A 27,269-nucleotide genomic window follows, 5' to 3' on the forward strand; every position below is an offset into this window, starting at 1 on the left:
CTGTCCCTGTTGTCCCGCTTATTAGTAAACTTTTTACTTTTGTCCCATTATTTTGAAAGTGGAAAAAAAGCTTAGTAGTCCGTATATGTATCTGGGTCAACTGAATTACAACTATAAATCACTAGAAGTTCTATTTATTATTTTAGATGTATTGCCCGAAAAACCATTAAGTCAGTGGCGTGCCATGACATTTGATGATAGGGAAGCTGTGTTTCTGTAAAAAGCCGACTTCCAGGGGCAATCAGTTAATTGCGCGTCAGCAGTGGTGATATTCGAAATATTTAACAAGGGGTTCGCTAGCAGAAAATTTTTCCCTGACAATCACCGACAAACGAAATGGAAGTTTTAGCTAGAAATAAATACAATACCTTTTCTTGTGATATATCTAACAATCAGTGGCGTATTTGGAATGTAACGAGCCCTGGGTGAGACGGCCGGATGGCCGAGCGGTAAAGGTGGCAGCCTACCGCTCTGGGGGACCCGGGATCGAATCCGAACGGGTCGAATAATCCCCAGGAATTTTTCGGGGGGTGGTCCGTTCGGATATGTCGGGCCCCGTCCCTCACCACCCGGTCGCCCCATTGTGGGCCTGGCCGAACCCATAATGGGCCTACTAAAAGAGGCCCTCTTAGTGCCCACAGGGCGGAAAGAGTTAAAAAAAAAAAAAAAAAAAAAAAAAAAAAAAAAAAGCCCTGGGTGAAGACCAGGTAACAATACTATTTTAGTGCTGTCGACCTTTTTTTTTCAGGCAGAGAGATTCTTAACCGCGAAATGGCACTCCTCCTAATAGGCAGATGTCATCATATCTCGAGATACATTATTCTTTTTCTTTCGCTGTCCATAGCCCGACACGTGTTCCACAGCCATCTTGTATTATTTCGCGCGCGTGAGATTGTGGGATCTCTCTTATGACTGGATCTAGTTTCAAGAACTCTCTTGAATCGATCGCGATTAAACTTCGTTTCGGTCGAGATTGAAACGGTCGAGAGAGATCGCACCAAGACATAGTCCCCGACCTTGCTCACAATCTAGATTGAAATGCTCGTTGCGAACGGGGTATAAGGCCCTAGTTTAGTAGTATTACAGAGTATAATACGCAGTGGCGTAGCGTAGTGGGGGCGGCAGGGGCGGTACTTTTAGGGGGCGGCATTTTTTCACAATAAATAATAATATCTTGTAAAAATTTGAACCGTGTCATTTCATATTTTTGTCGCACCTACGAAATGAGCAGGGAATTTTTCATTACTTATACTGTGACGAAACTGGGGAATCCCCTTTCTTTAAATGAATGTATAATAATTATATCTTGCTCGTTGTAGCGACTGACAACACCGTAGGTGCATATACTTTTGGAATCAAACTGATCCAAGATCACTTCGATCGTTCAAATCGTGCATACAAAGGAACTACTGCGATTCGATCAATCTCTGTTTGCGTATACAAACGCCATCTAGGATCAACTGGATCGCGATCAAACTAATCCAGCGGAAGGTAGGATCGTTTGGATCGGATAAAAGAGATTAAAGATGGCGGCTTCCATGGTTGAAGTTAAGCTTATAGTAAATAACGAAGAAATACGTTTAATTGTTGACAAGGAAACTTATTTAAAACTTATAAATGACAAGTAAAAACATCATTATTAAAATATCCGATAAACTGAGATGAAAAAATAAGTATTTAGAGAAAATTTTGCTAGATTGTACAGTACTTTTAATAGATTATGACGTACTTAATAAATAACAGAGGTAATTATATTGAACTTTCTTATTACATTCAATAAATTCCCTGTGCCCTCTAAATGCCAATTCTCGCTTTGAGAAAAAACATATAACATCTATTAATTTAGATGTGTCTATTAATCGTAATTATCTCGTTATAATTTTAATATTTATTTTATATTGTCTACCAATGTTAAATTCTATTCTATTTTGATTTCCAAATTGCTTCAATTTTACGAAAGGATCGTCATTCGTCATAAATTTTATCGTCAAAATGTCGAAATTTTTTTGTCGACGTATTTATATTTAATTTAGGCATTTCTCTTTTAATAATGTTTTCTTTTTCATTATATGGTCTTGAGCCAAAACTTTTTTAAAATAAATTTTTGAATCACTAGCCACGATATAAAAGCTAAAATTTAAATTATAAAAAAAAACTTACTTGGTAAAACAAAATATGTGATGAATATACATACCTAGTACAAAAAATTCTTCAATTGTACGAATATACTTTTAAAGAAACTTATAATTAAATATAACTTTGTGAAGAAACGTACATAAAAATAACAAAATATTCTTTACTTTTTAAATCTTAAAACAATCCACTTATTGAAATAGCTCCCTACTAGTGGCTAATGAATGGAATCAGAGACGTCCTGGTAGGTGTGCGGCACGTGCATGAACGCAGGTTGCCAAATCCCGAGGGTGCCGATACCAGTCAATGTCAAATGCGTCTTTTGTCGCGTCACTAGTATATATCAAAGGACGCGACAGGGTTGTTGTAGATTTTAAACGTTTCTCACCATAGCTTTTTTTTTTTTTTTTTTTTAACTCTTTCCGCCCTGTGGGCACTAAGAGGGCCTCTTTTAGTAGGCCCATTATGGGTTCGGCCAGGCCCACAATGGGGCGACCGGGTGGTGAGGGACGGGGCCCGACATATCCGAACGGACCACCCCCCGAAAAATTCCTGGGGATTATTCGACCCGTTCGGATTCGATCCCGGGTCCCCCAGAGCGGTAGGCTGCCATCTTTACCGCTAGGCCATCCGGCCGTCTCTCACCATAGCTGTAAAAATCTAAATATGTTAAACTTAACAGATTGTCTGTCGTTCGTTTTCTAACTAATTCGTTTTAGGACCAAGTGTTCACGGAAATTTCCAAAATTTACAACTTTTCGGGTCACTCTCATTGAACTGGAAAATTTCTGTCTTTATTACATCTAATATTATGAAGAGAACAGACCCCACTGTACTCGGCAAGAGATTGGTTCGGTTAAGCTTCTGTTTAAGTAAAATTTTGGCTCTTTCATCAGGGTTTTATTTATGTTTCTAATTCCCTAATCGCTTAATTATTTAACTACTACTTAAATAGATATAAGTCGAAACCGGTTACTTTGTACTTGAATATCTCTAGTCTTGGGAAAGAAGTGGAAAGAAATTTTTATGACAACCGATACATAAATCGTAAATTTAAGGAAAATAAATTCTAGAGCCTTTTTTGTACCATTGTACGTCTCGTTCATTAAATTTGATTGTAAATGATGCTGCCAAAGTAACAGTTAATTTTTTAACACTGTACTAGAATTGTACACGTTTTTTCTGCATCCCCTTACGGTTGGGACGTACTAAATCGTAATATCACCGGTTTAACATTGAAATCCATAAGTAATATGAGATGGGAGAGTGGAATAAACGCGGAATAAATATATCAAATATTTTAATGGATTTTTTAAACTCCTGTCAACTATACAGAACTATCATAAAAACATGCCAGTAAACTCCTATAAATCTAGTCTGGAGTGGGCAACGTTTTTTATAACATGGGCCAGAATAAATTTTACGTTTTTTCCGCGGGCCGTAGTAGTTAATTAACGCCTTCTTGTGACTCGTAATTTTTTTAGTCTGCAAATATGAAATAAATAAATAAAAAGTTAATTACTACATTTATTTCTCTTATCGTTTTCGAAAATTAAAAAGAATTGGAAAAATAACTATTAATTTGTTATTTTTCCACTTTAATAATCTATTAAAGATCTCGCGGGCCGGATAGAAACTTTTCGCGAGTCGTAACTGGCCCGCGGGCCGGGGGTTGCCCGGCGTTGATCTAGTATACTCGTGATTCGCGTAATCGGGCGAGGGCGGTCGAATATCTAGCCGACAGGCGGCTAACAGCCCACAACCGGTCCGGGATGTAAAATTAGATGTTTTACGCGTGTGTTGCTTCTACCAGCTAAACCGGGTGAGGTTGGTGCTCTGTAAACCGCATGTGCCAATGCTTATATAATCTGGCTGATTGGAAACTGACCCGGTTTCGACACTCCTTCCGTCACCGAATTATTCGAATATACGATAGCAATCTTATCGTTTTTTTCACATGTAGTATAGAAATTTGTAAAGGATACATAATGCAGTTATAATAAAATATTAATTTTAATTAATGCAAAGTACGTTAAAATATGAAAATTTATATTTTATAAAATACGAGGGAAGGTCATTGGAAAATGGAATCGGCGCTTCCATCGCTTCCAATGACGGCACGTCACTGAATCCAAGTTGAGGAAAATTCAATAATAGAGCTATTAAAAGTATCTTTGTTAGCTATTCAGAAGTTTCTAAAGAATAAAGGATAGAGAACTTAAACTGAATAAATACAAATAATACGTGCCGTTAAAATCTATAGACAGTGTATATTTTTGAATGTACAGTACTGTACATACGTCTGTTTACTTACTATAGAAGAACTGTCTACAGGACTAAACAAGTGTCTAATAAAGGCAATTTTTTATGACGAATCTGATGGTGTAAATAGCACTTCTGTTTAGTTATTAATTAAAATGCACAGACATAAGACCTTTTTTAAAACTTTTTCCTCCCTGTGGGCACTAAGAGGCTTCTTTTAGCCATTATGGATTCAGCTAGACCCACAATCAGATCGCTGACTGGTGAGGACGGAAATTTTTTCGACCCGTCCGGATTCGACCAGGGTTTCCTAAAGCGGTAGGCTGCCACCTTGACCGCACGGCCATCCGCCCGTCAATACCAATATAAGATCAGTAAGACGACCTCGTTTACGCTCTGACGTCCGAAATACTTAGGGCTAGGGTTTCTCATTTCCCGGTCTTTTGCTTGTCCCGGGATTCCGGGAAAAAAGTGAACTGTTTCCCGAGATACCGGAGAATCCCGACATATAATTAATTATTTTGAAGATATAAAATAAATCTTAAAATCGAATGATATAACTATTTTTCATTTTAAAGTAACTTAATATGTCCTGCAACCTCCAAAATAATAATAATAATAATGCTGTGTAAAATATGTATAAAAAATTACTTTTGAGTTACGTAGAAATTTTCACAAATAGAAAAAGTTTATTAAAGTTTGGTGGAAATTGCTTACAACAAAAATGCCTTTGAATTGAATTGAATTGAAAATTTAAAGAAAAAATAAACTTAAATCAAACTTTTATTATTTTCATTCTTTAGATAAAACATAATACAAAATATTATTGTAAATTTTTATAATAAGATGTTAAAAAGCAAAGATGGTCGATACTCCGATCATTCAATTTGATTCTTATTTTACTAAAGAAAAGTCGCACTACCGAGAATGCCTTTTCGATTCAATTGATGTGGATGGAATCGTCTTTAATTCATTTAAGAGAAGACATGTTGTGTTATTTCACCTATAGCCTCGAAGATTTCTAGTTTGTTTTTGAGATGCGTTGCAGTACTTCTTTTGCTCTCTAGGGGTGCGTTCTTTAATAGCGGTCGCTCTGCGTCTCCGCTACTACGGGAGTGCGCTGCTGTTTGTAGGCATTTAGGAACGACGGTGAAAGAAAGAAAAATGGCGGCGCCCGCACTATCGATAGTATCGTGATGAAGGAATCTATAATTCTAAAATATGAGCTTTAAAAGGCAAAAGAAGGTCCCAATTGTAAAATTTAACCATAAAATGGATTATTTGTTGAAAGAGCATTCAAAATAGCCTCGAAAAAAATTCGTAAAGACACTTACATCACCGCGTGCGCTAACTCGCGCTTTCACAATTTCTAAATTCTCATTCATAAAACCACATAATGGATCCGGAAACGAAACTATCTGAGCCATGGAGGACGCCATGTTGCTTTCCACCGTAAACTACTGCTACAAGCGGCCGTTTCTTCCGTTCGAAGGAGCGCACTTCCACCGGAATTTAGGAACGCGTTTCACAGGAATTTTTAAACGGATGTCGCTCGCGCAGCGTTACGCGGAGGAATAAAAGAACGCACCCTAGTATTCTTGATTTGTCTACCTGGGCAGTTTTAATAGCGGCATCAAGCTTACGGCCCGATAATTCGGCACTTCATTTGGCTTTCATAATCAGGTTTATATAGAAAATCTTCATACTTCGTATTCGTTTGTATCTTTGCTCAATTCGTACAACCTGGCATAATGCAATAATTTAAGCTACTGGGCATGGTTAAAAATTAAGACAGCATAAGCACAAATTATCCCAGATATTATAGGTTCTGATAAGTAAAGGATTTTCGGAGTCCTGTCACAAATAGGCTACATTTTGATTATTGACAATCTGTGACGTTCTAAAATAAGCAAAAATTTAAAAAACTAATAAGCAGGTTTAAAATTAATAAATACAAATGTATTCTGACAGTTTATAGGTTAATTATAGTTTCTATTTGCAAAATTTCCTCAACTTTAACACAAAATAATAAAAAAAATGTGAATTTTTTAGAAATTTGCGGGATTTCCAGGGTTAAAAAACAGCCGGGATCCCGTTGGAGACACCCTACTTAGGAACAGTTTATTTACTTTCTTTGTGCAGAGAGATCATTTTAAAGGTACAAAAATGCGACGGCCGGATGGCCGAGCGGTAAAAGTGGCAGCCTACCGCTCTGGGGGACCCGGGATCGAATTCGAACGGGTCGAATAATCCCCAGGAATTTTTCGGGGGGTGGTCCGTTCGGATATGTCGGGCCCCGTCCCTCACCACCCGGTCGCCCCATTGTGGGCCTGGCCGAACCCATAATGGGCCTACTAAAAAAAGGCCCTCTTAGTGCCCACAGGGGGAAAGAATTAAAAAAAAAAGGTACAAAAATGCTGTTAGACCGATCCAATTTTTCGGCTGTCCTAATTGAATTTTGGGTTTCAAAGAACAGTAGGCTGCCGCCTTAACAGCCTCGGCCAGCCGGCCGGTCATTTTTATGTCCGGAGACACTGACTTAGAAAAGATGAATCTCGTTCGAATGATTTTTAATACAAAGTTTTATTTACAAAATTTTGATTATAATAACTAATAACACAAAATTATAGATTTTGTGTTGATTATTTATCCTTTCAAAAAGTTTCATCGATTCCCAAATTTAAGCTTATTAATTCGTAAGACGTTTTGTATAGTGTAATTAATTGTTGATTGGTATTTATTATTAGTACAGTAAGAAAGAAAATATTTTAAAAATTATAATTTGAATGGAATTTGATACTTTAGAAAAAAAAAAAAAAAATGTATTCTTTCCGAGTTTTTGAAAATTAAAAATATTTGGTATGAAAAATATTATGGGAATCGGAGAGAGGGCGCTTTTACTATTCGTTGCCGTTATTGTAGGTAACAACGGGATTATCGTTTGACGTCCAGTTTGATTAATAATTTTCGTAATTTTTCGCATAGAACTTAAACGTTATAATATTAACTAATTTAATTCATCATCATGCTAATTAAGGTGAAGGTAAGTATCTTATGAAAGAATGAAATAGAAAATTGCTTGGCATTATATAAAATTGCTAAATTTCTTATGTATTTTGACTTCTTAAATAAATGAAAATGAGTTCAAATTAATCATTTGAGTTGCAATTTGAGAAAATTTCCTGATATAAATGATTTCCTAGCTGATGATTTCCTGATTTCTAAAATTTCCTAGCTGATGATTTTTCTGAGTTAAGTTATTCTGAATTTTCAGTTAAATGATTGAATAAATTAAGATATCTTCTTACTGAATTACTGGAACGAATCGCACACTATCGAGAACTTTTAAAGTCCAGTAACACATTTTAACTAACATTTTCAACTGTACCCACGGTCTGCATCAGGTTTTTAACCAGTAAGATTACAAAATGAATGTGTAAAACAAAATTATTTGAAAAGTTATTTTTTTTAAATTTGGAATAACACCAAACGTATATAGAAGAATTTTAACGGTAGATATTACAGAAATCATAATGTAACTACTCCATATATAATCATTTTTAAGATGTAAATAATGGCTTGAATAAAACTATGTGCCAGTGTTGCTCAGTTTTTCATAAATGTACTTCCATGCATAGGATACAGTGTTGCCATCTTTAAAGTTAATACATTTTCTGGTCAGGCTAGCCTTGTAAATTTCCAAGGCTTCCAGGTTCCAAATATGATCAATTTGATAGGACTGCCTAATTAACTTGGCATTATGGAGGTCGGCGCACACGTCGGGCTCGGTGGCGTACATGGACAGGGTGGTGGTATGCCTTTTGTAATATCATACTGATGCTCTTTCGTGGTTTATGCATACACCCCAGGCCAAGGCGTGGGAGTTAAACAGAGCAATGGTTGCTTCACCAGATGCACCTAAATTATTTGCATTTGCAAAAATGCATAAGCTGATGCTTTCCTTTAGACCCATTCTAGATAAAGCTAGATTTCCCACTAGGATGCTAGAGAATGCAGTACACAACATTGTATTGAAACATTTGAAGGGTTATGCTTTAACTCAAGAACTCCATCGATTTGATTGATATCTTATGGCAGGTAGAGGTAACTGATGAGGTGCATATTACCATATTTGATTTCATTTCCCTATACCTCCTGGTAAAGCTACAACTGTGCTCTTAGAGCTCTTTTACTAAGCAGCTTTGGTGCACATGCACAACGTAAACAGATATTGGAACTCGCACATCTTATATGTTATACCTCAATCTTCCAATTTAATAACAGCACATATTTACAAAAACGGGGCATACCCATGGGCATGCGAATTGGTGGTGCGGCAGTTGGAGGAAAAAGTCATACCTCGGTTCTTGTCAAACATTGTTGTTTACAAGAGGTATGTAGATGACCTGTTTATTCTCTGGAAGACTGAGCCGAATGTTAACAAGTTTTTAAACTCCATGAATAACAACCCTCATGGTCTAACCTTAATCTAGATGAGATAAGTAGCACTAGTAGTAGTTCTTGGATTCAGCATTTGCCTCAATGGGGGCCATCTAGAAACGTGCATTTATTACAAACCATGCTACTTACCATTATTCATTTTGGCAAACTGCCAATCCTTTTTTGTATAAGGTCACAGCCTTCCATGCTCTAACTAGATGGGCCTATATTTATCACACTAATTGGGATGATGCTTTAGTAGAGCTGAAATGTATTGAAGTTGTAGCGGTAAAACATGGGTATAGAAGGGACCTGATACGTAATTTATCCCGCACCCATTTCAACCAACTAGCCATGTGCAACATCTCCAACACCCAGGTGACTTCCAACAGAAGCCAGGATTACAACCCTAATCTCACATGCACTGTAGCATTTAAACACCATTTATAAAGAAATTGCTGGTCATAAAGGCACCAAACTCGTATACACCCTGAAACACCCTGTATGATTATTTAAAAAACATGCACATGGTTGTGTCACCACTTTATCAATCTGACAGTGCTGTTCTGTTCACAAACAAAATGGAAACTATGACAGAAGAGTAGTGTGCCATGGTTTGATTTTTTGACAACTGAGAATATTGAGGCCTCGGAAATCAAGCATGTTTATGATGAATATTGCATGCCATTGACATTCATCGAGGCCAGTGGCCAAGTGGTTTCCATTCCCTAAACCAGTGGTCCGCAAGAGCTAAAATATGGTCTGCGAAAGATTTAAAATTTTTATTCATTTTAAATTATTATTCCCGCATTGATACAAACTAAATTTAATTTTTACTAAAAATGTTGTTTTCTATTATAATAGTACTGTTAAAGCATGTTACTTTTGAGTTTAACGATTACTTATGTTAAAAGTTTTGATTAAAGTTTATTTTTAGATTGACACAGTTTATTTTTCTTAAATCTTGTGGTCCCTGCTAACAACAATGAAATCAAAGTGGTCCCTGGTCAAAAATGGGTTGGGAACTGCTGCGTGATGCTTTTGCATGATAATGAAAGCATCACTCCATTGTATGGCACAGTCTATGCAAGTTTTATTGGCAAAATATTATTGGGAAGTGTTATTCCATCCTCCACACAGTCCAGATTTGTTGCAATGTGTTTTTTACATGTTGGACCCAATGAAAAAACATTGACTGGATAGAAATTTGCATTGAATAATAAGATTAAAGAAGCAATGATGCAGTGGTTTCAACAGCAGTCATGTGAATTTTGTGAGGAAGGTATCCGGTGCCTGTGTCTCTGGGACAAGTGCCTAAATAGTAACAGAAGAATTTCTGGTTTCAGTGTAAATGAAGTACAGTATTTCAGTATTCTGGAATGTTTTGAATGTACCGAATATATATCGGTACACACATTTATAGTGACTTGTTTGCTTCAGATTTTTTTTTATTTTGCAATTTATGTTGAATATGACTGTTGTTTAACATTTTAAGCCAGGAATGATAATTTATTTAATAACAGTAACACAAACATCTTTTAAATTTTAGCAATTTAAATTTATTTGAAAGAAATGTTTTTGACCATGTTTAAAGGTATTCCTCAGGTTCTTCATAAAATATCAAAATGCAGTGAAACTTCCATTAACAGACATCCTGAATAACAGACATTTTTACAATCTCCAGATCCTTCAAATAGACATGTATTATTTTCTTGTAAATTTATCTTGTATGCTAGTACTTTTTTATCAATTAATAGGACTTACTATACTGGAATTATGGATGCAGATATTTAGTCTTACAGATCAGAAATAATTTTTATTTAGTTCACCTGCAGTATACAAGATAAATTTTAAATTACGATAGAGGACACAAAGACATAATAATTAAATAATATTTAGACATCTATTATATTTACCTCTAAATAGTGGATGTAGTCGTCCATAACCAATCTTACGAAAACACAATGTCCCAATATTGTCACAATTGTTTTAAAACAAAAAGAATTGGTTTAAATACTCTTTCAGACGACAAATTTTGATCATAGGTGTTGAATAAAGACTATCTGAAAATAGGAATAAGGGAGGATAGCAGGTTGTGAAAAGCTGAACAATACTCTATATCTGTTACAGAAGATTAATTTGCTTACATTGTCAATTACCAATTATTTTCATACATGTTATTGTTATTAAAGTTAGTTATTGTTGGAATGAAGCTTATGGTAGCAAGAAATCATCAACTTTTCCTGTTTACCATCTTAAATTTTATTTACATTTAACATTTATTTATTTGTAAATATTTTTACTTGGTTTTCACCATGGTGCTTCACAGCATGGCCTGTGTCCCAAAAACTTGAATAAACCAACCAATTCAAAACAATATTGTATAAAAAATTTTGATCATATAATAGTTTAATAATGATTTGAAATAATAAATGAAATTTCAAAAAACATTTCCCAGTTTTTGTTTCTCTAGCATTACATTTTATGTATTTTGACATTGAATGAATTTTATTTTCACTTTAAGTATAAAAACTTTGAGACAAATTGAATAAAAACACTGAAGGAAAGTAAGAAATTTATAATATAAATTAAAGCCATGCCCTCTAATTAGTAACTTTTGATAATTAGAAATTCTAATCTGATGATGTAGTATATTATAGTTGAGTTGCTCACTTGCCAAATCGATTAACTCCATAAAACAAAAAGTATAAAAATTGATAATATAAATTATTTTTAAAAATTCCTTTTAAACTTTAAATTTAAATAAGTGTTGTAGAATGTATCTTTATATACCTTTATATTAAAGCATAGCTTTAATGTAATGATATATAAAATTAGTTACGCAAAAAATGTAAAAATAATAATGATTATATCAAGGATTTACAAATGGAGTTAATTGATTTGGCCTGTGAATGGCTCAATTAATGTAGTATGTAATATAGTTATGAATTGTAGATAATTTGATAATTAATTACTTTGTAGTAACTGTCATATACAGTATACTAATATATGCATGATGGCCATATCAGTTAATGTTTAGAAATTGCTTAAGTTAATAATTTTGATAAAGAATTTTTTTAGAAAAAGACATTTTTAGATCATAATCTTAAATTCATCATTTAAAATCTTCAAATTAGTAATAATTTTAAAATCAGTAGAAAGAAAGATATACACTGAGTGGCCAAAAAAATTAGTCGTCGGTGCAAGAAGAGCTAGTGTCAGCATCTCTGAAACGATGACTCTTTTAGGATTTTCTTGCCCAACAGTGTCTCAGATGCTTAGAGAGTGGCAGTTGAGGATAAAAACAATTCTGGTCAAAAAAGGCTGGTGAATGAGAGGTGAAAGGTGATTAGTACGCATAGTCCGCAGCAACAGAAAGGCAACACGACAAATTGCATCTGAATTCAATGCAGATGCCTCAAAGTATATCCCAATGCACAACAAAATACACTTTGCAAAGGATGGGCTTCAGCATCAGGAGACCATCAAGAATGCCTTTGGTATCACAGAAAAATAGGAAAAGGTGCCTGTTGTGGACCCAGGAACAATGAAATTGGTCACGTGAAGACTGGGAAAAAGTAGCCTGGTCTGTAGAATTTCGTTTCCTGCTCCATCATGCAGATGGCAGGATCAGAATATGGTGCAAACAGCACAAATTTATGGACCTTTCTTGCCAAATGAAAACTCCCCAGGCTGGTGGTGGTGGAATTGTGGTGTGGGGATTGTTTTCCTGGAGTATACTGGGTCTGTTGATATTTGTGAACACATCTCTGAATAGAGCAGCTTACCTCAACATCGTTGCCAATCACATACACTTATTTATGGCTGTAATGTTCCCTGATGGAGGTGGTCACTTTCAGCAGGAGAATGCATCTTGTCACTGTGTTCGATTGGTCTTAAATTGGTTTGAAGAACATCAATCAGAGTTTAACTTGCTTTTATGGCTAGCTCAATCCCCTGACCTCAATCCTACGGAGTATTTGTGAGACAAAGTCGAAAGATCACTTCAAAGCTTGGAAACTCCACCATCCAATCTGACCAAACTTATAGCTGCCATTATGTTAGTGTGGGCCAACATTCCTCAGCAACGGTATCAGCAGCTTGACTCCATATCAAGAATATCATCGGCTGTGATCAGAGCTAAAGGTGGACAAACTCGTTATTAGAGGGAGTGTCTAATTTTTTGGCCACTCAGTGTATATTCCTGATTACTTCATTATAGCAATGTTTGCTTTTTAAAAATGTTTATATTTAGCTGTTCTTATTTAATCTGAATTTAATCTTTTTATTAGAATGACTGATAAAAAGATTAAATTCTTTACAGCAGGAATGGAAAGGCTATGTAAAAAACTTAATGTCTTTGAGAACAAATCTTTGGAACCAAAAGATTTCTGTTTAAGTAATAGAAATCTTTCAAATTTATTTTAATATTGAAAAAACAGAAGTGAAATTATTCTGTTTGTTACATTATAATTTATTTGATTTATCTTTTATAGTTTAATGTAATACAGAATGTTTTTAAGAGAAGTTTTATCTTTATTTAATGAGGAGTTTATAACCAGAGAGAATGATATGCATAAACATTTCAAATATCAGCTTATTATGAAATAAGTTTTAAAATAAGTTAAGTTTAAACTAATTTTTAATTGGATATTTGCTTATATTGAAAGATATTAATTCATTTTAACTTTTGTTTTACAGACACTCACAGGAAAAGAGGTATGTATTTTAGTTTTGTTATGCAAATTACAACAGAATTGTCATAAGGTCAAGTATAAATAATTACTGCTGCATTCAGAAATTAAACAGGCAACCCTCGTTAGTATGCCCCTTTATTAGAGTGCCACCCTCATTTACTGCCATATATTTATGAAGAACAAATCTTTCCTATGGTGTATATATTAAAAAACCTTGTTATTATGCCAATAAAAAGTTTTGGAATTTTTTTCCCCTAAACAGTTTTGTAATGAAATTCTGGTGGAATGTTGGGTGTGTTTCACCCATAGCAGATAGCAATGAGTCTTGACTTTTTGCTTTGAAATCTATTGCTCTTTCAGTGTTCTACATTATTGTTAACTTGCTGTAATCTGCTGTTGAACAAAAAATAATGCACTTAAACTGGAACTATATAATCAACTAACTGACACCTAAATATGAATTCCAGCACATAATAAACAAAGAAATTTTAATGTTCAAACGTTTTCGGCTGTCTTTTAGAGGCCCTCATCAGGAATGAATGCACAAAAAAATACAAAAACAGTTCTATCCTTTGAAAATTTCTAACTTTTGAACCTTGTTGCATTCCAATTTTTAAACATTTAAACAATGTTTGATACAGAAACATATTTAACATCATTTAAATGTTAAAAACATCAGACTAACTTTTAGACTGCCACAGAATATAATTTTATTTATATCTTTATTTTAAAAAAATAACAATTGTTTATTTATGTGATGTAAATGCAATGATTTCTGTATCGAACATCATTTAAATGTTTAAAAATTTGAATGCAGTGAGGTTCGAAAGTTAGAAATTTTCAAAGGATAGAACTGTTGTATTTTTTTGTACATTCATTCCTGATGAGGATGTCTAAAAGACAGCTGAAAACGTTTGAACATTAAAATTTCTTTGTTTATTATGTGCTGGAATTCACATTTAGGTGTCAGTTAGTTAATCTGCTGTTGTGTGAGTGTCTTCAATATGAGTAAATGAGCAATCATTTCAATTAAAGAAAAACATGAAATTTGTTTATACAAAGAGAAATTTCCAAATGCTAGTCATCAACAAATAATAGCAGAACACTTTTTTTTTTTGTGGAAGAAAACAGTCACAAGTACAGTACATGGGACACAACTTGGAAGAAAAAACAAAGTGGCTGCAAGAGCCTTCTAAGGCATTGCATTTTAGATCTGGTAAACATGAGAATTTTGAAGATGCCCTAGCAATGTGGATTAGCCAAGTTAATGCCAAGCATGGAATTGTAACAGAAGCTGTAATTATAGAAAAAGGAAAAGAATTTGGAAGACAGATGGGAATTACAGACTTCCAATATAGCAAGGGTTGGTTGGCATGATTCAAGTAGTCATGGAATTTTACAGCATACTGTGTTGATTCTGATATAATGTTCCATGTGTATGCCAACAAATGATATTAATGAAATCAGTGAGCATAAAAATAGTAGTCATTAATACTAGATTTCTTCATCTCAAAATAAATAGAGAGGTTGTGGCCGAAGTTCACATGTTAAACTTGTATGGCAAGCAGAAGTACACGTTTGATGTTTGAACTCCAAGTAAAATACATTGCAATGCATGTTCACAACAATATCCCATGAGTCAGTGTGCGATGTTCATGTTGCGCACTGACTCATGGGATATTATTGAAAAATGGCAGAAACGTTTAATGACGACGAATGTTACCAGCAAAGATAAATAAACAAATTAAACTATTTTAAAGTATTTACAGGATGTTTAATAACACTAAATAATTATTTTTAATTAGCGTCGTGTCTCCTACTGTACGATAGGACTACCTCATACTTTTGTTGGGGGAAGTAGTGGCTTATGTAAATCTGAAAGCAGCTTGGGAAATTATTTTTAGAAAATTTACAAACCTATTATACTGTTGATGGTAGAAGATGCCGTGGAAGAACAAAACTACTACTACAAAATTATAAGCTATTATGAAGACAAATATATGTGAATTAGGGTTTCTTATTTCCCGGTCTTTTGCTTGTCCCAGGATTCCGGGATAAAAGTAGACTGTTTCCCAGGATAGAATTATTTTAAGATATACAAAATATCTTGAAATCAAATGATATAATTATTTTTCATTTTTTAAAGTAATTTAATACGTTTGAAACCTCCAAAATCATGTTAATAATGCTGTGTAAGATATATATTAAAAATTACCTTTGAATCACACAGAAATTTTCACAAATAGAAAAAATTTATTAAAGTTTGCTGGAAACTGCATACAACAACAACAACAAAAATGCCTTTGAATTGAGTTAAAAATTTAAAAGAATAAAATGAACTTAGATCAAACTTCTAAGTTAGAAGGTAATTTTCAATATTTAAATAAAACATAATACAGAATATTATTGTAAATTTGTGTAATAAGTTTTTAAAAAGATGGTCAGTATTCCGATCACTCAATCTGATTCTTATTTTAGTAATGAAAAGTCCTACTACCGATAATGCCCTTTCCAATTCAATTGATGTGAGTGGAATCATGTTTAATGCATTTAAGAGAAGACAGGTGTTACATGTTTTTTCACCTGTAGCCTGGAAGATTTCTAGTTCGTTTTCAAGATTGTAGTACTTCTTTTGCTTTCTAGTATTCTTGATTTGTCTTCCTCAGCTGCAGCTGCTTTAATAGCAGCATTGAGCTTATACCTGATAATTCGGCAGTTCGTTTGACTTTAATAATCAGGTTTACGAAGAAAAACTTCATACTTTTAGACTTTGTACTCATTTGTATCCTTGCCTAATTTGCACAACCTAGCGTTCTGCAGTTATTGAAGCTACTGGGCATGGTTAAAAATTAAGACAGCATAAGCACAATTATTCCATATATTACAGATTCTGATAAGTAAAGAATTTCAGAGTCCTGTTACAAATAGGCTACATATTGATTATTGAGAATCTGTGACATGCCATAACAAGGAAAAATGAAAAAAAACCAATAAGTAGGTTTAAAATTAATAAGTACAAATGTATTCTGACAGTTTGAGTTGTTATACTTTCTATTTGCAAAATTTCCTCAATTTTAACACAAAATAAGAAAAAAAGTAAACTTTTAAGAAATTTGTGGGATTTCCTGTGATGAGAAGAATTTCCTGGGTTAAAAAAACAACTGAGATCCTGGGATCCTGTTTGAGAAACCCTAATGTGAATTCTATAGGCACTTCACATCACTTGCAAAAAAATTGAATAATTAAATAATTTCTGGATTAAAATCATCTGTTTCTTTACAATGTTATTCATAAATGCTTAAATAATTATTATTTTAATAAAATACATCATAATTTTAACCCCAACACAAAAAAATGAAGTTTAAACTGATCTTCTACTTGTCATGCTAGACGTAGCGAATGCCATTATCAACCTTCTAGAATTGCCAGATGGCAGTGCTCGAATGTCCAATGTTCTGGGCTGAAAATGATGGCTGCAACCTCTCTAATATGTTTTGTATTTACTTGTAGTGTGTCTGCATTTTACTCCTTCACTTCAGCTTTTTTTTCTGCTGTAGAGGTGTATTTACATGTTATACTGAATTTTCTCCTCTTCAGCAGTACATATTTTTCTAATTTCAAAATAGTACCACCCTTGTATAGTGCTAAAAAAGAGGAAAGAACAGACAATGACGCACTAACGAGGGTTGGCTGTAGTAAAATTAGAATTTAAGTTAGAAATTTAATGATAAATAAATTTGATGTGTTGCCATCTGATAGTAAGTAAGTAGTTAAATAAATGAATAAATAATAATCTAAAAAATTTATTAAAATATTTAGAAAATAAATGATTCCCAAGTGAAATTTCAATCTTTAGTTTATAGAAAATAATAAAAGTTAACTCACGCCAAAGTTGCATATATTTCTGATAATTAGCACTGAGTTCAGCGTTAACGTAGATTCTTCTTTTTATTGCAAGCACTTTCGACGAAAAATTACGATCGTCGTCTTCAGGCGAATGTGGAAAGAACAAATTTGAAAGATGCACGTGCTGAACGTTCCAAACCGAATAACGGAAGATTTTCGTTGGCGAATTTTTAAAAATATAATGTATTCTTTTAGCGTTCGGTAACTTCGCCGGTTCGAAGGAGATTTTAGATCGGCACGAATTGACGGTGCATGCGCTGAAAAGCTCACACACTACGTGTGCGCTTGTCGGCGTGTTTGCGTGTTTATGCGCTTGTAAAGAGTGACCCAAATTTCGGGCAAGTCCAGGGTGGGGACGTTGCATGCCTCTGCTGTTGTTGTGAGGATCGCTTCCCAGATGAATATTATTTTTCTATTGTTGGAGCTTTTTAGGAGCGCTGTTTCTGACCAAAGCGGAGTGTAACCTTGTTGTAGAACTTTTTTGGTCAGCTCTGTTGTTTGCCTTCCTTTATTTATATCATCCTGGTGTTCCGCGATACGGCAGGCGATCATTCTTGTTGTTGCCCCTATATATTTCTCTATTTCTCCTGTTGTTGGATTTTGTAGTGGCACCGCGTAGATTATGCACAACAACAGCAGAGGCATGCAACGTCCCCACCCTGGACTTGCCCGAAATTTGGGTCACTCTTTACAAGCGCATAAACACGCAAACGCGCCGACAAGCGCACACGTAGTGTGTGAGCTTTTCAGCGCATGCACCGTCAATTCGTGCCGATCTAAAATCTCCTTCGAACCGGCGAAGTTACCGAACGCTAAAAGAATACATTATATTTTTTAAAAATTCGCCAACGAAAATCTTCCGTTATTCGGTTTGGAACGTTCAGCACGTGCATCTTTCAAATTTGTTCTTTCCACATTCGCCTGAAGACGACGATCGTAATTTTTCGTCGAAAGTGCTTGCAATAAAAAGAAGAATCTACGTTAACGCTGAACTCAGTGCTAATTATCAGAAATATAATCTTTAGTTTTCATCTCATTGTTGATTGTTATCAGTTATTCTGTTTGAACACTGTAATTCACTATTCAAGCATTTCAAATTAGATATAATTACATTCATCAAGGATGAAATACATAATTAGGTGTCTATTGTTTCAAATTACATATATCTGTCAAAGAATTGTTTCTGAATGTAATTGTTAAAATAATTGGTCTGCGAATATTATAGCAAATCTATCCAGAGTCATTGTTTTTCCAGGTGTTAAATAAATTAATTTAGATATTATTCAGCTTAGAAGATATTCAAGTATTATGTAGGTATTTGAGGTAGAGTGAAAAAAATCTTTATATTATATATGGAAGTGAGATTTGATATGAATGCTGCTTTAACAATTTAGCAAATAATCACCAATCATGGCTGATTACTTTAGATCAGAGGTCCCCAAACTTTTTGTCTCATAGACCACGTGCCAATTTTTTTTGTTTTGGGTAGACCCCCCACCTTTCTAATATTGAATTGTTACAAATTCATCAACTTCAAATGTGTTTTTGACAGCTGACACAGTGCTACTCACTTTGATAAGTTTAAGTTGTCCAAGGGAAAGTTAATCATCGATATTAAATCTTTTTTGATCACTTTTTAAAATATAATTAAAATTTAATTTTATAAAAATGTATTTGTATCAATACATTTTTATAAAAATGTATATTTAAAATCTCTAATGTTTATTGCAAGAGAAAAAGTACATGCAAGATTTAATGTCATCAACATAGGACATAAGGAAGTTGATAAAAAAAATCAACATGAATATATTAACTTAATGGTCATATATTATTTTTTCAGCTTAATGACCAATGGAAAATGATTAATGCCTTTTGCTCATGCAGGGCTGGACTTCTTGGTAGATGCCAGCATGCAGTGTGTTTTACTTTTTTATTAGTAAAGAAGAAAAAATAAAATCAAGAACAAGTTTACCAAAAGCTTGGAATAAACCAGCAACTTTAAAGAAGGAAGAATACAAACAAGCAATAAGGCTTAGCCAGATTTTTTTGGAACAAGACAAAGATATAGGAAAACAAACCAGCACATATTGCCAGCTGATCCAAATATAATATACTGATAGAAAACTCTACAGATATTATCTGCTTAATGAAGAGTGCATTGTTCAGAAATGCCATAACTATACTGTTTTCCAAATGACATTATCAGAAACAGTGACAGACATTATTGTTTATTGGAAATAAAATATCCATCAAAACTTAGGAATGCTTTTTTAATTAATGAAGATAGACAAATAATAGTAAAGCCTCTGTACAGCATTAATCTATGCCTTTCTTCTAACTGAGTCTTTTTTTCATTCAGAAAAAATAAAAAACTACCCCTGTGGTATTAAGAAGTATTACATCCTACCATGCTACAAATATTTTGTTTCTTTATTCCAGAGGAAAAATTCATCAAATTTGAGCAATCATAATTCTGTTATTTGTAACTACAAAGTTTTCTATTTTACATGCAAGAGATCTCCATCAGTAGCACAAAACACATAGGCAGGGAGCTTATATGGTCCTTTGTATTCTCACATGAAAGTACAGTTGCCCCTTGTTACATTGCACCTCATTACATTGCATATTCAGATATATTGTGTCTTTTTTTGGTCTCCCAATTTTTAAAAGCAAATGAGTCAATAAATTATCAATTGCCATTGAATTTCTTTTTTCAATGAAATACGGTATTTTATTCTTACTATTGTCCTTGAAACTATCACTGCAGGTGAAACAATAAATTTGTCAAGATATAAATAAGCAAAACATGTGAACAGATCAATTATCATTTATGTTTCCTTTTGATATTTAAAGTTGTTTATTTATTAGTCTTAGGTACTGTCTCTTCATTTACAAGTTCTGTGAATTTGAAATTCACCGCATAATGTGTGTTCTTTATTTGAACGGAAAGTTCTAAAATTTTATACAGTAATAATTTTATTTTGCTTTTCAGAGACTTTTTACTGTGTAATTTTATAAGTTTTGATGTTCTATTATTTGTTCAATATTTATTTTTTAAGTTTTCGATTACTGTATAATTTTTATTGAAAAATATAAATTACACAAATTTTTAATAAGCAATTTATTATGAAATATAGTACTGTATAATAAAATTGCAACTGATATTTTGTTTTTATATTGACAGTATTTGTCTTTAAATGTCATTGTTAAAGAAACAATAATACTAAATGGGTGTTTGCGGTATCAGAGTTTACATAAACATTAGTTAATATGATATAATCATGAATAAAATTCAGTATTGCAAAACTAAGTTTATTTTATATCAAAAACACTTGCTGATGAAATAATAGAAGATAGAGATTCCATAGTATGTATAATCTGTTTAGTAAAAGCCCAGAATTTTTAGTATTTTGTTATATCATGCTTTTTCTTTGTCTCCCAACAAGGGTGATATAACGAGGGGCTACTGTATTTATTAGTGAGGTTTATATGGAGGATAGTAAAATTAATGTTTACATAAGATTATTCAAATGTGTTCAAAAATCATAAAACTACTATAAACATTTAGGGGGTGTGTAAAAAGATTTAAAAACTAGATGACAGACTTGAGGATAGGAAATGTCTTCATGTTCTACTATGAGCAGATGTCTGCTTGAAAAACAATGTTAATTTGTGATTGAAAGGGACATTTGGGGTCACTTTGAAAAGAATTGACTTGGGGCTTAATTTTTAATTTATCTTTACTTGCTAAATCTTTATATTTTAATTAACTGTACTACTTTATTTTGTTATATAACAAAATCATGAATATTGACATTATTGTTATACCAAATTAGTATTAAATCTGTTATTAAAATCAGGAAATAAATTAGATATAAGTACATAAAGATGAAATAGCTAAATATTATTTTATATAATTTAGGAGAGAACAACCAATACAATAGTTACAATTACTTATATAAGGCATGCAGAAGAGTAAAAAATGAAGGAAAAGTTATGCTTATAATAAATAATTTTCATACAGTATAGTAGAAACTTGATAATTCATCACCTCTGACTGGGGGTGAAGAATTATGGAAATTGACTATTTATAGAAAAGTCTAGGAACAATAATTGGAACACATTTTGAAATACAGTGGATTCTCGATCTATTATTCCATATCAATTGTTTTCCTGCATCTATCGGTTATTTTCTCCAGTACCGAATAAGGACCTGTATATATAATGTTAATTTTTTTCTCATTATTCATTTTTCTGCAATATTCATTCTGTATTATAACTGAAAGAAAAATGCTATCCCCATCAATCATTTTACTCACAATAGAGGATGCTAAATTGAAACACTGATTTTTGTGTACTAAAAATAAAAGCATGTCAAATTTAACCCTTTGACTAAAGCTAACCAGTTTTTATTGTAATATTTGGCTACTTTTTGTCTGTTACTTTACAAAATACTGTACTTTATTGGTGACAACTTAAAGCCTGGTAACATGAGTAAAAATTAGCCTGTTTCAGGGTTGTCATTTGTATAATTATTGTATTTGTATGATTGTTTCAGGTGCTGTATGATGTACGATAATTTCGTAAATATGCCTTCAAAAACAACTGTTAATTATTTAAAAAATCAATTTGCAATCACTATTTTTATATGTATTGCTTTTTATTGATATTTCATGTCTGTTTTTGCTGTTAGAGGGCTGCTAAATTTTTGGAAGTTTGTAGATTGGCTACTATTGTATATTCTCATTTATAAGGTGCACCTTTATCATACTTTTTGAGACTGCTAATTGCTATACTTTTAGACCTAATGATAAAATGCCCAAATTGATGTGAAAAGAAAATCTGTGCCAAATAAACATTGTTGAAATACCATTATGCTTCTACTTGTACAAATGTAATAAAATGTATTAATGTAGTATCTATAAAGTAGTTTCCATCTAATGAACTGTCTAGTACTGAAATTTTTTTTGGCATAGGGAGTTGCAACCACTCCAGGAGTGGATTAAAAATTTTAGATGGTTGCAAAAATTTGGAAAAACTAAGGTTTATGCATATGAAATAAATATGATATATAAAGAAATGTGTTATATATTTGTTAATAATAATTTGCTAATGTTTGGTACGTTGTGTGAGGCTTTCAAAGTGGACCAGAACCACACAAAAATGTAAGAGAAATTTATAAAATTATAAAAATAAATAAATATATTAATATTAAAATATAGAAAATTTATGAGCATATAAGGAAATGTTAAATCTAACAAAAGTAAAAAAGAAGAGTAGTAGTCCTCATATTGTAACAATAGAATAATAAAGTCCTAAGATCAGCCATCTTTGATTGGGATCGAATTGACAATCGATTCTGATTCATCCCACGATCTGGGTTCTGATCTTGTTACATTTAGTAACAAATGACAATCAATTAGAAAGCAGAGATGAAAAACATCCAATTGAAGTGGTCAATGTGGGACCCAATCGCTGATAAAAATTAATTCCAAGGACATGGAGAACTTCTTGACCTGCCTTGGCCATTGTGTACATCATTCTTAAAAAAAAGGAAATATTCGACATCATCTGACCCTACTTTGAACTTGTTATCCCTCGTTCCAACTGCAGTTTGCCACCTAATTACACGCTGGGGCCATCAACCTCGAGAAGAAGACCAAAGGACATGAATCTGCTCAAAAATAGAAAACTTTGTTATTGTAAGCATTTTTTTTGTACAATAAATCAGATTAACTGTTGTAACTGGAGAGTTGTCTCTGTCCTCAACATTCCCACCTATGTTTTGATGCCACTTGGACATCCTGCTGTTACTTGCAGTTCGGCAACCTCACATGTTAAAGTTGTATGAAAAAATGTAAATTTTAGCTTATGCCCATTCAGAGGTTTGTTTTGCATCATATATTATACTAGCTGACCCGGCCACGCGTTGTTGTGGCTCAAAATGTATCTATTATAAATGTGTAACACTTCCCCCGTGGGGGAAATTTCAAAAAATTCCTTCTTAGTGTATATTCTCTTGACGTACCCTATTAAAACGCAATCAAAAACGCATCTAAAATAGTATAATAAAAGCCGAGTTCTTCACAGTAAGCCTTAATCCCGTCACTTTTCCCGCTGGGGAATATCGAAAAATCCCTTTTTAGTGTATATTCTGTTGACGTAACCTATTAAAACGCAATTAAAAACGCAAAAAAACGCATGTAAAATAGTATAATAGAAGCCGAGTTCTTCACGGTAAGCCTTAATCCCGTCCATCTCCCCCCACTGGGGGGAATTTCGACATGTATATTATATAAAAACACGTGCGTATTCGAATGCAACGTTGTGTCAAAATTTCAAAGGAATCGGTAGGAACAAACGAACGTTATATTTTATTTATATTAATATTTATATTAAGTAATAATTTTAATAAAATAGGAATAATTAATAGTTATTCTCCTAACCTCACTCAGACTCTATTACACTGTAAGACAACAACACCTTGATGCTGAGAACCTTTAACTTTAATCATAAACAAACGTTTTCGGCCCATTCCATGGCCATCGTCAGGCTAACAACATTCGAATACTGTTCCGAATAACCAATTTCAAATTTAAATAAAATACAAAAGAACTCACGCGCGATGCTAAACAACGTAAACTAAAACTAATATAAACAACATAGAAAAGAACAAACGAACGTTATATATTATTTATATAGATAGATAGAAAATGATCTGCTTCAGTCCATTCTCACAGAAAAGCATAATGCCTGACAGAAAAGCAAACTTAGTTCGTCGGAAGGTAGCGCCATCTGTTGGACATAAAAGCCTTAATTTATATATAAATATATTTTTGAAAGGGGGGAGATGGTGTAGGGGTATGAAAAATAGATAGTAGCCGATTCTCAGACCTACTGAATATGCATATAAAATTTGGTAAAAATCGGTAAAGCCGTTTCGGAGGAGTACGGTAACTAACATTGTGACACGAGAATTTTATATATAAGATATATAATATATGATGCAAAACAAACATATATATATATATATATATATATCAATTATCATGCCACTTCTAAATGCAAATCCAAGTCTTAATGTTAATTCCTTTTCTTATGTAAATGAAAATTATTAATTTAGATAAATATTGTTGTAACCTGCTGCTATTTTAAGGAACAAAAATACTGTTTATTTAATTCACAAAAAATAGAGACAAAAATAATTACCGTATATCTCAGCGAATAAGATGACCTTCAGATGAGACGATGTATAAATTTTTGTTGAAGTTTTATAGTTTTAGCAAATATCTGTCCTATAAGACGACCCCCAAACTATCAACGGCCTATGAATTTAGTTTAGATCAGCAATCATTATCTGAATAATAATAATGTATAGCGTATATGGAATTATGTCCTATTTGTAATTTTTTGAATGAACAAATTTTATTTTCTTGCATCTGGCGATTTTTGCAAACATTTGCACTAATTCGGGCATTCGGGTAATGACTAGGGATTGCAATTGCTGGATTTCTCATCCAGCAATCCAGCTGGATCCAGCGCATTCTTCAGCCTGCTGGATCCAGCGCTGCGGATCTGCAAATACTCAATTAACTTTCTAAATAATTGCGCAAAAGTCTACGTTGTCGCATTGCCGCTTTGCTAACTACTAGACTGCTACTAATTACTTACTACTTTACTAACATTAATAATTAAATTACTTATAAATAAACTATACCTTAATCAATCCAGCAAAATTTAATAAAATAACGTATTCAATCGCTTTTAAGGATCTTCCTCAGTTACAAAAAAAATACAACATTAACTATAGACCATAAAATGTATTTGGAATAAATATAAAAAGAATAGTGCTTAATTACATCCCATTTTTTTTAAACGAGATACATAGATGTACTGCCAGGTCTGATAATTTTCGTATTGTATATTGACGTAATCCCACTGTTTTCAAACTTTTAAGAAACGATAAAAAGAAAGAGGATCGGAATTCAACAACGGGTATATATTCGGTGCCTTTACACAACCAACATTTCAATTCCAAGCTTATTTATGTGGGTGCAATGATGCGCAGTTTAAAAATAATGCACAAATATACAATCAGTAAGAACCTTGACAACACTGCGCTGGCATCATATGCAAGACAGAAGGATGTTAACGTCTAATGGGATCAAGCGGCAATTATAAAAATGACGACGAATAGGCAAACGGTCAAACATCTTGAGAGATTGGAAATCTACAAGGCGCACATGACAACTCGTTGTACAAACCATAGAGATGCAGACTTGTTGTCTACCATGTGGAAATCCTTTTACATTAATTAATGTTATTAATGGACAATGCTGGTTTCGTTGGATCTTATATACAGGGTGTTTTTTTTTTTTTTTTAACTGACAGTACTCAGAGACATCTGTAGAGCAATCTAACAGCCGGACTGTCGCCAAATTTGGGAGAGTGACTAAGGACGACATGGGAAAGAGATTCCGCGAAGAAAAAAGTAGTACCCAAATTTGCCGGTAGGGGTGGATTTGGCGCTGTTGTAGCAAAACAGCTAAGAATCTGCATAAAATCCAGCTGCAATTAACAAACACAGGAATAATCAGACAGAGGTTTCAGTGTAATAACGAAAGTTTAATTAATCAGCAAATAACCTTCTCCCTTCTTCAATGTGATCACCGTCCTGCTGGACAACTCATTGCATCCTGAACACCGTGTTCTCTATGGCCGAACGTAACATGTCCGCAGGAATGTTCATCACAGTTTGAGAAATGTTGTCCTTCAAGCTCATCAAGTTTGGGACACTACCAAGATAGACCTTGGACTTTAAGTAACCCCACAGGAAAAAGTAACATGGGGTTAGATCCGGGGAGCAAGGCGGCCATGCAAGTGGAAAAAAGCGACTGATGACCCTTTCTTCAGTGAAGTGCTGGTAGCTTTTTCGCTACAACAGTGCCAAATTCTCCTACTGGCGAATTTAGGTACTACTTTTTTCTTTGCGGAATCTCTTTTCCATGTCATCCTTAGTCACTCTCCCAAATTTGGCGACAGTCCGGCTGGTAGATTGCTCTATAGATGTTTTTGAGTACCGTCAGTTTAAAAAAAACACCCTGTATATATTTTTTCCACTATTTATTTTGTTTATTTATCTATATTTTGTCCATTTGGGCATTTTCCGTTAATTTTTATATTTATTCCGAACACATTTTATGTTCTATATTTAATGTTCTATTTTTTTTGTAACCGAGGAAGATCGTTAAAAACAATTGAAAACGTTATTATTTTATTAAATTTTTCTGGATTGATAAAGGTGTAGTTTATTTAACTTATTCTACTTCCAGTACATAGTTTTATATACTTATAAATAACTACAGACTAATATGTAGAGCCTATATATGAAAACTGGTAAGACTGATAGCCACTTAGCCACTGATTATCCGTTTTTACATTATTATAACATATTAATATAAATTAATCAGTAGAATTACCTTTGCTATTATTTAACTTAAAGATTACATTATAATTATAATCTAACTAAACATTTAAAGTTAATTATCTCTATCTCAAGTGTTAAACCGAACGAAAGTTAAGTTTACTACCTAAATGTGTAAGAAGTTTTAATGATTTATAGTGACCAGTCTAAATAATAAAAGCTTCTTAAGTATTTTTTAAAAATGTTTTATTTCATTAAAAAAAACATAAATTGCAGGATAGATAGATAGACAGATAACACTTTATTGCACCAAAAATACATCCGCACTGGATCCAGCTGGAATGATTTCAATCCAGCAAAAATCCAGCTGGATTCAAAACACTGCTGGATTGCAATCCCTAGTAATG

At 33.3% G+C, this 27,269-nt stretch overlaps 1 protein-coding gene across 1 annotated transcript in view; it reads left to right on the forward strand.

The window, feature by feature from the left end:
* Positions 1–7,283: 7,283 nt before the first annotated feature.
* The window catches only part of Nedd8 (Nedd8 ubiquitin like modifier), a 41,252-nt gene continuing 21,266 nt past the window's right edge, over positions 7,284–27,269 (forward strand). Inside the window, exons 1-2 of the mRNA XM_067279601.1 lie at positions 7,284–7,438; positions 13,537–13,554. Coding sequence (XP_067135702.1) covers positions 7,421–7,438; positions 13,537–13,554 — 36 coding nt within the window. The 5' untranslated portion in view covers positions 7,284–7,420. The remainder of the gene's footprint in view (positions 7,439–13,536; positions 13,555–27,269) is intronic.

The sequence above is a fragment of the Centruroides vittatus genome, unplaced genomic scaffold, assembly GCF_030686945.1.
Source record: "Centruroides vittatus isolate TY-2023 unplaced genomic scaffold, ASM3068694v2 contig_875, whole genome shotgun sequence".
Taxonomy (NCBI): Eukaryota; Metazoa; Arthropoda; class Arachnida; order Scorpiones; family Buthidae; genus Centruroides; species Centruroides vittatus.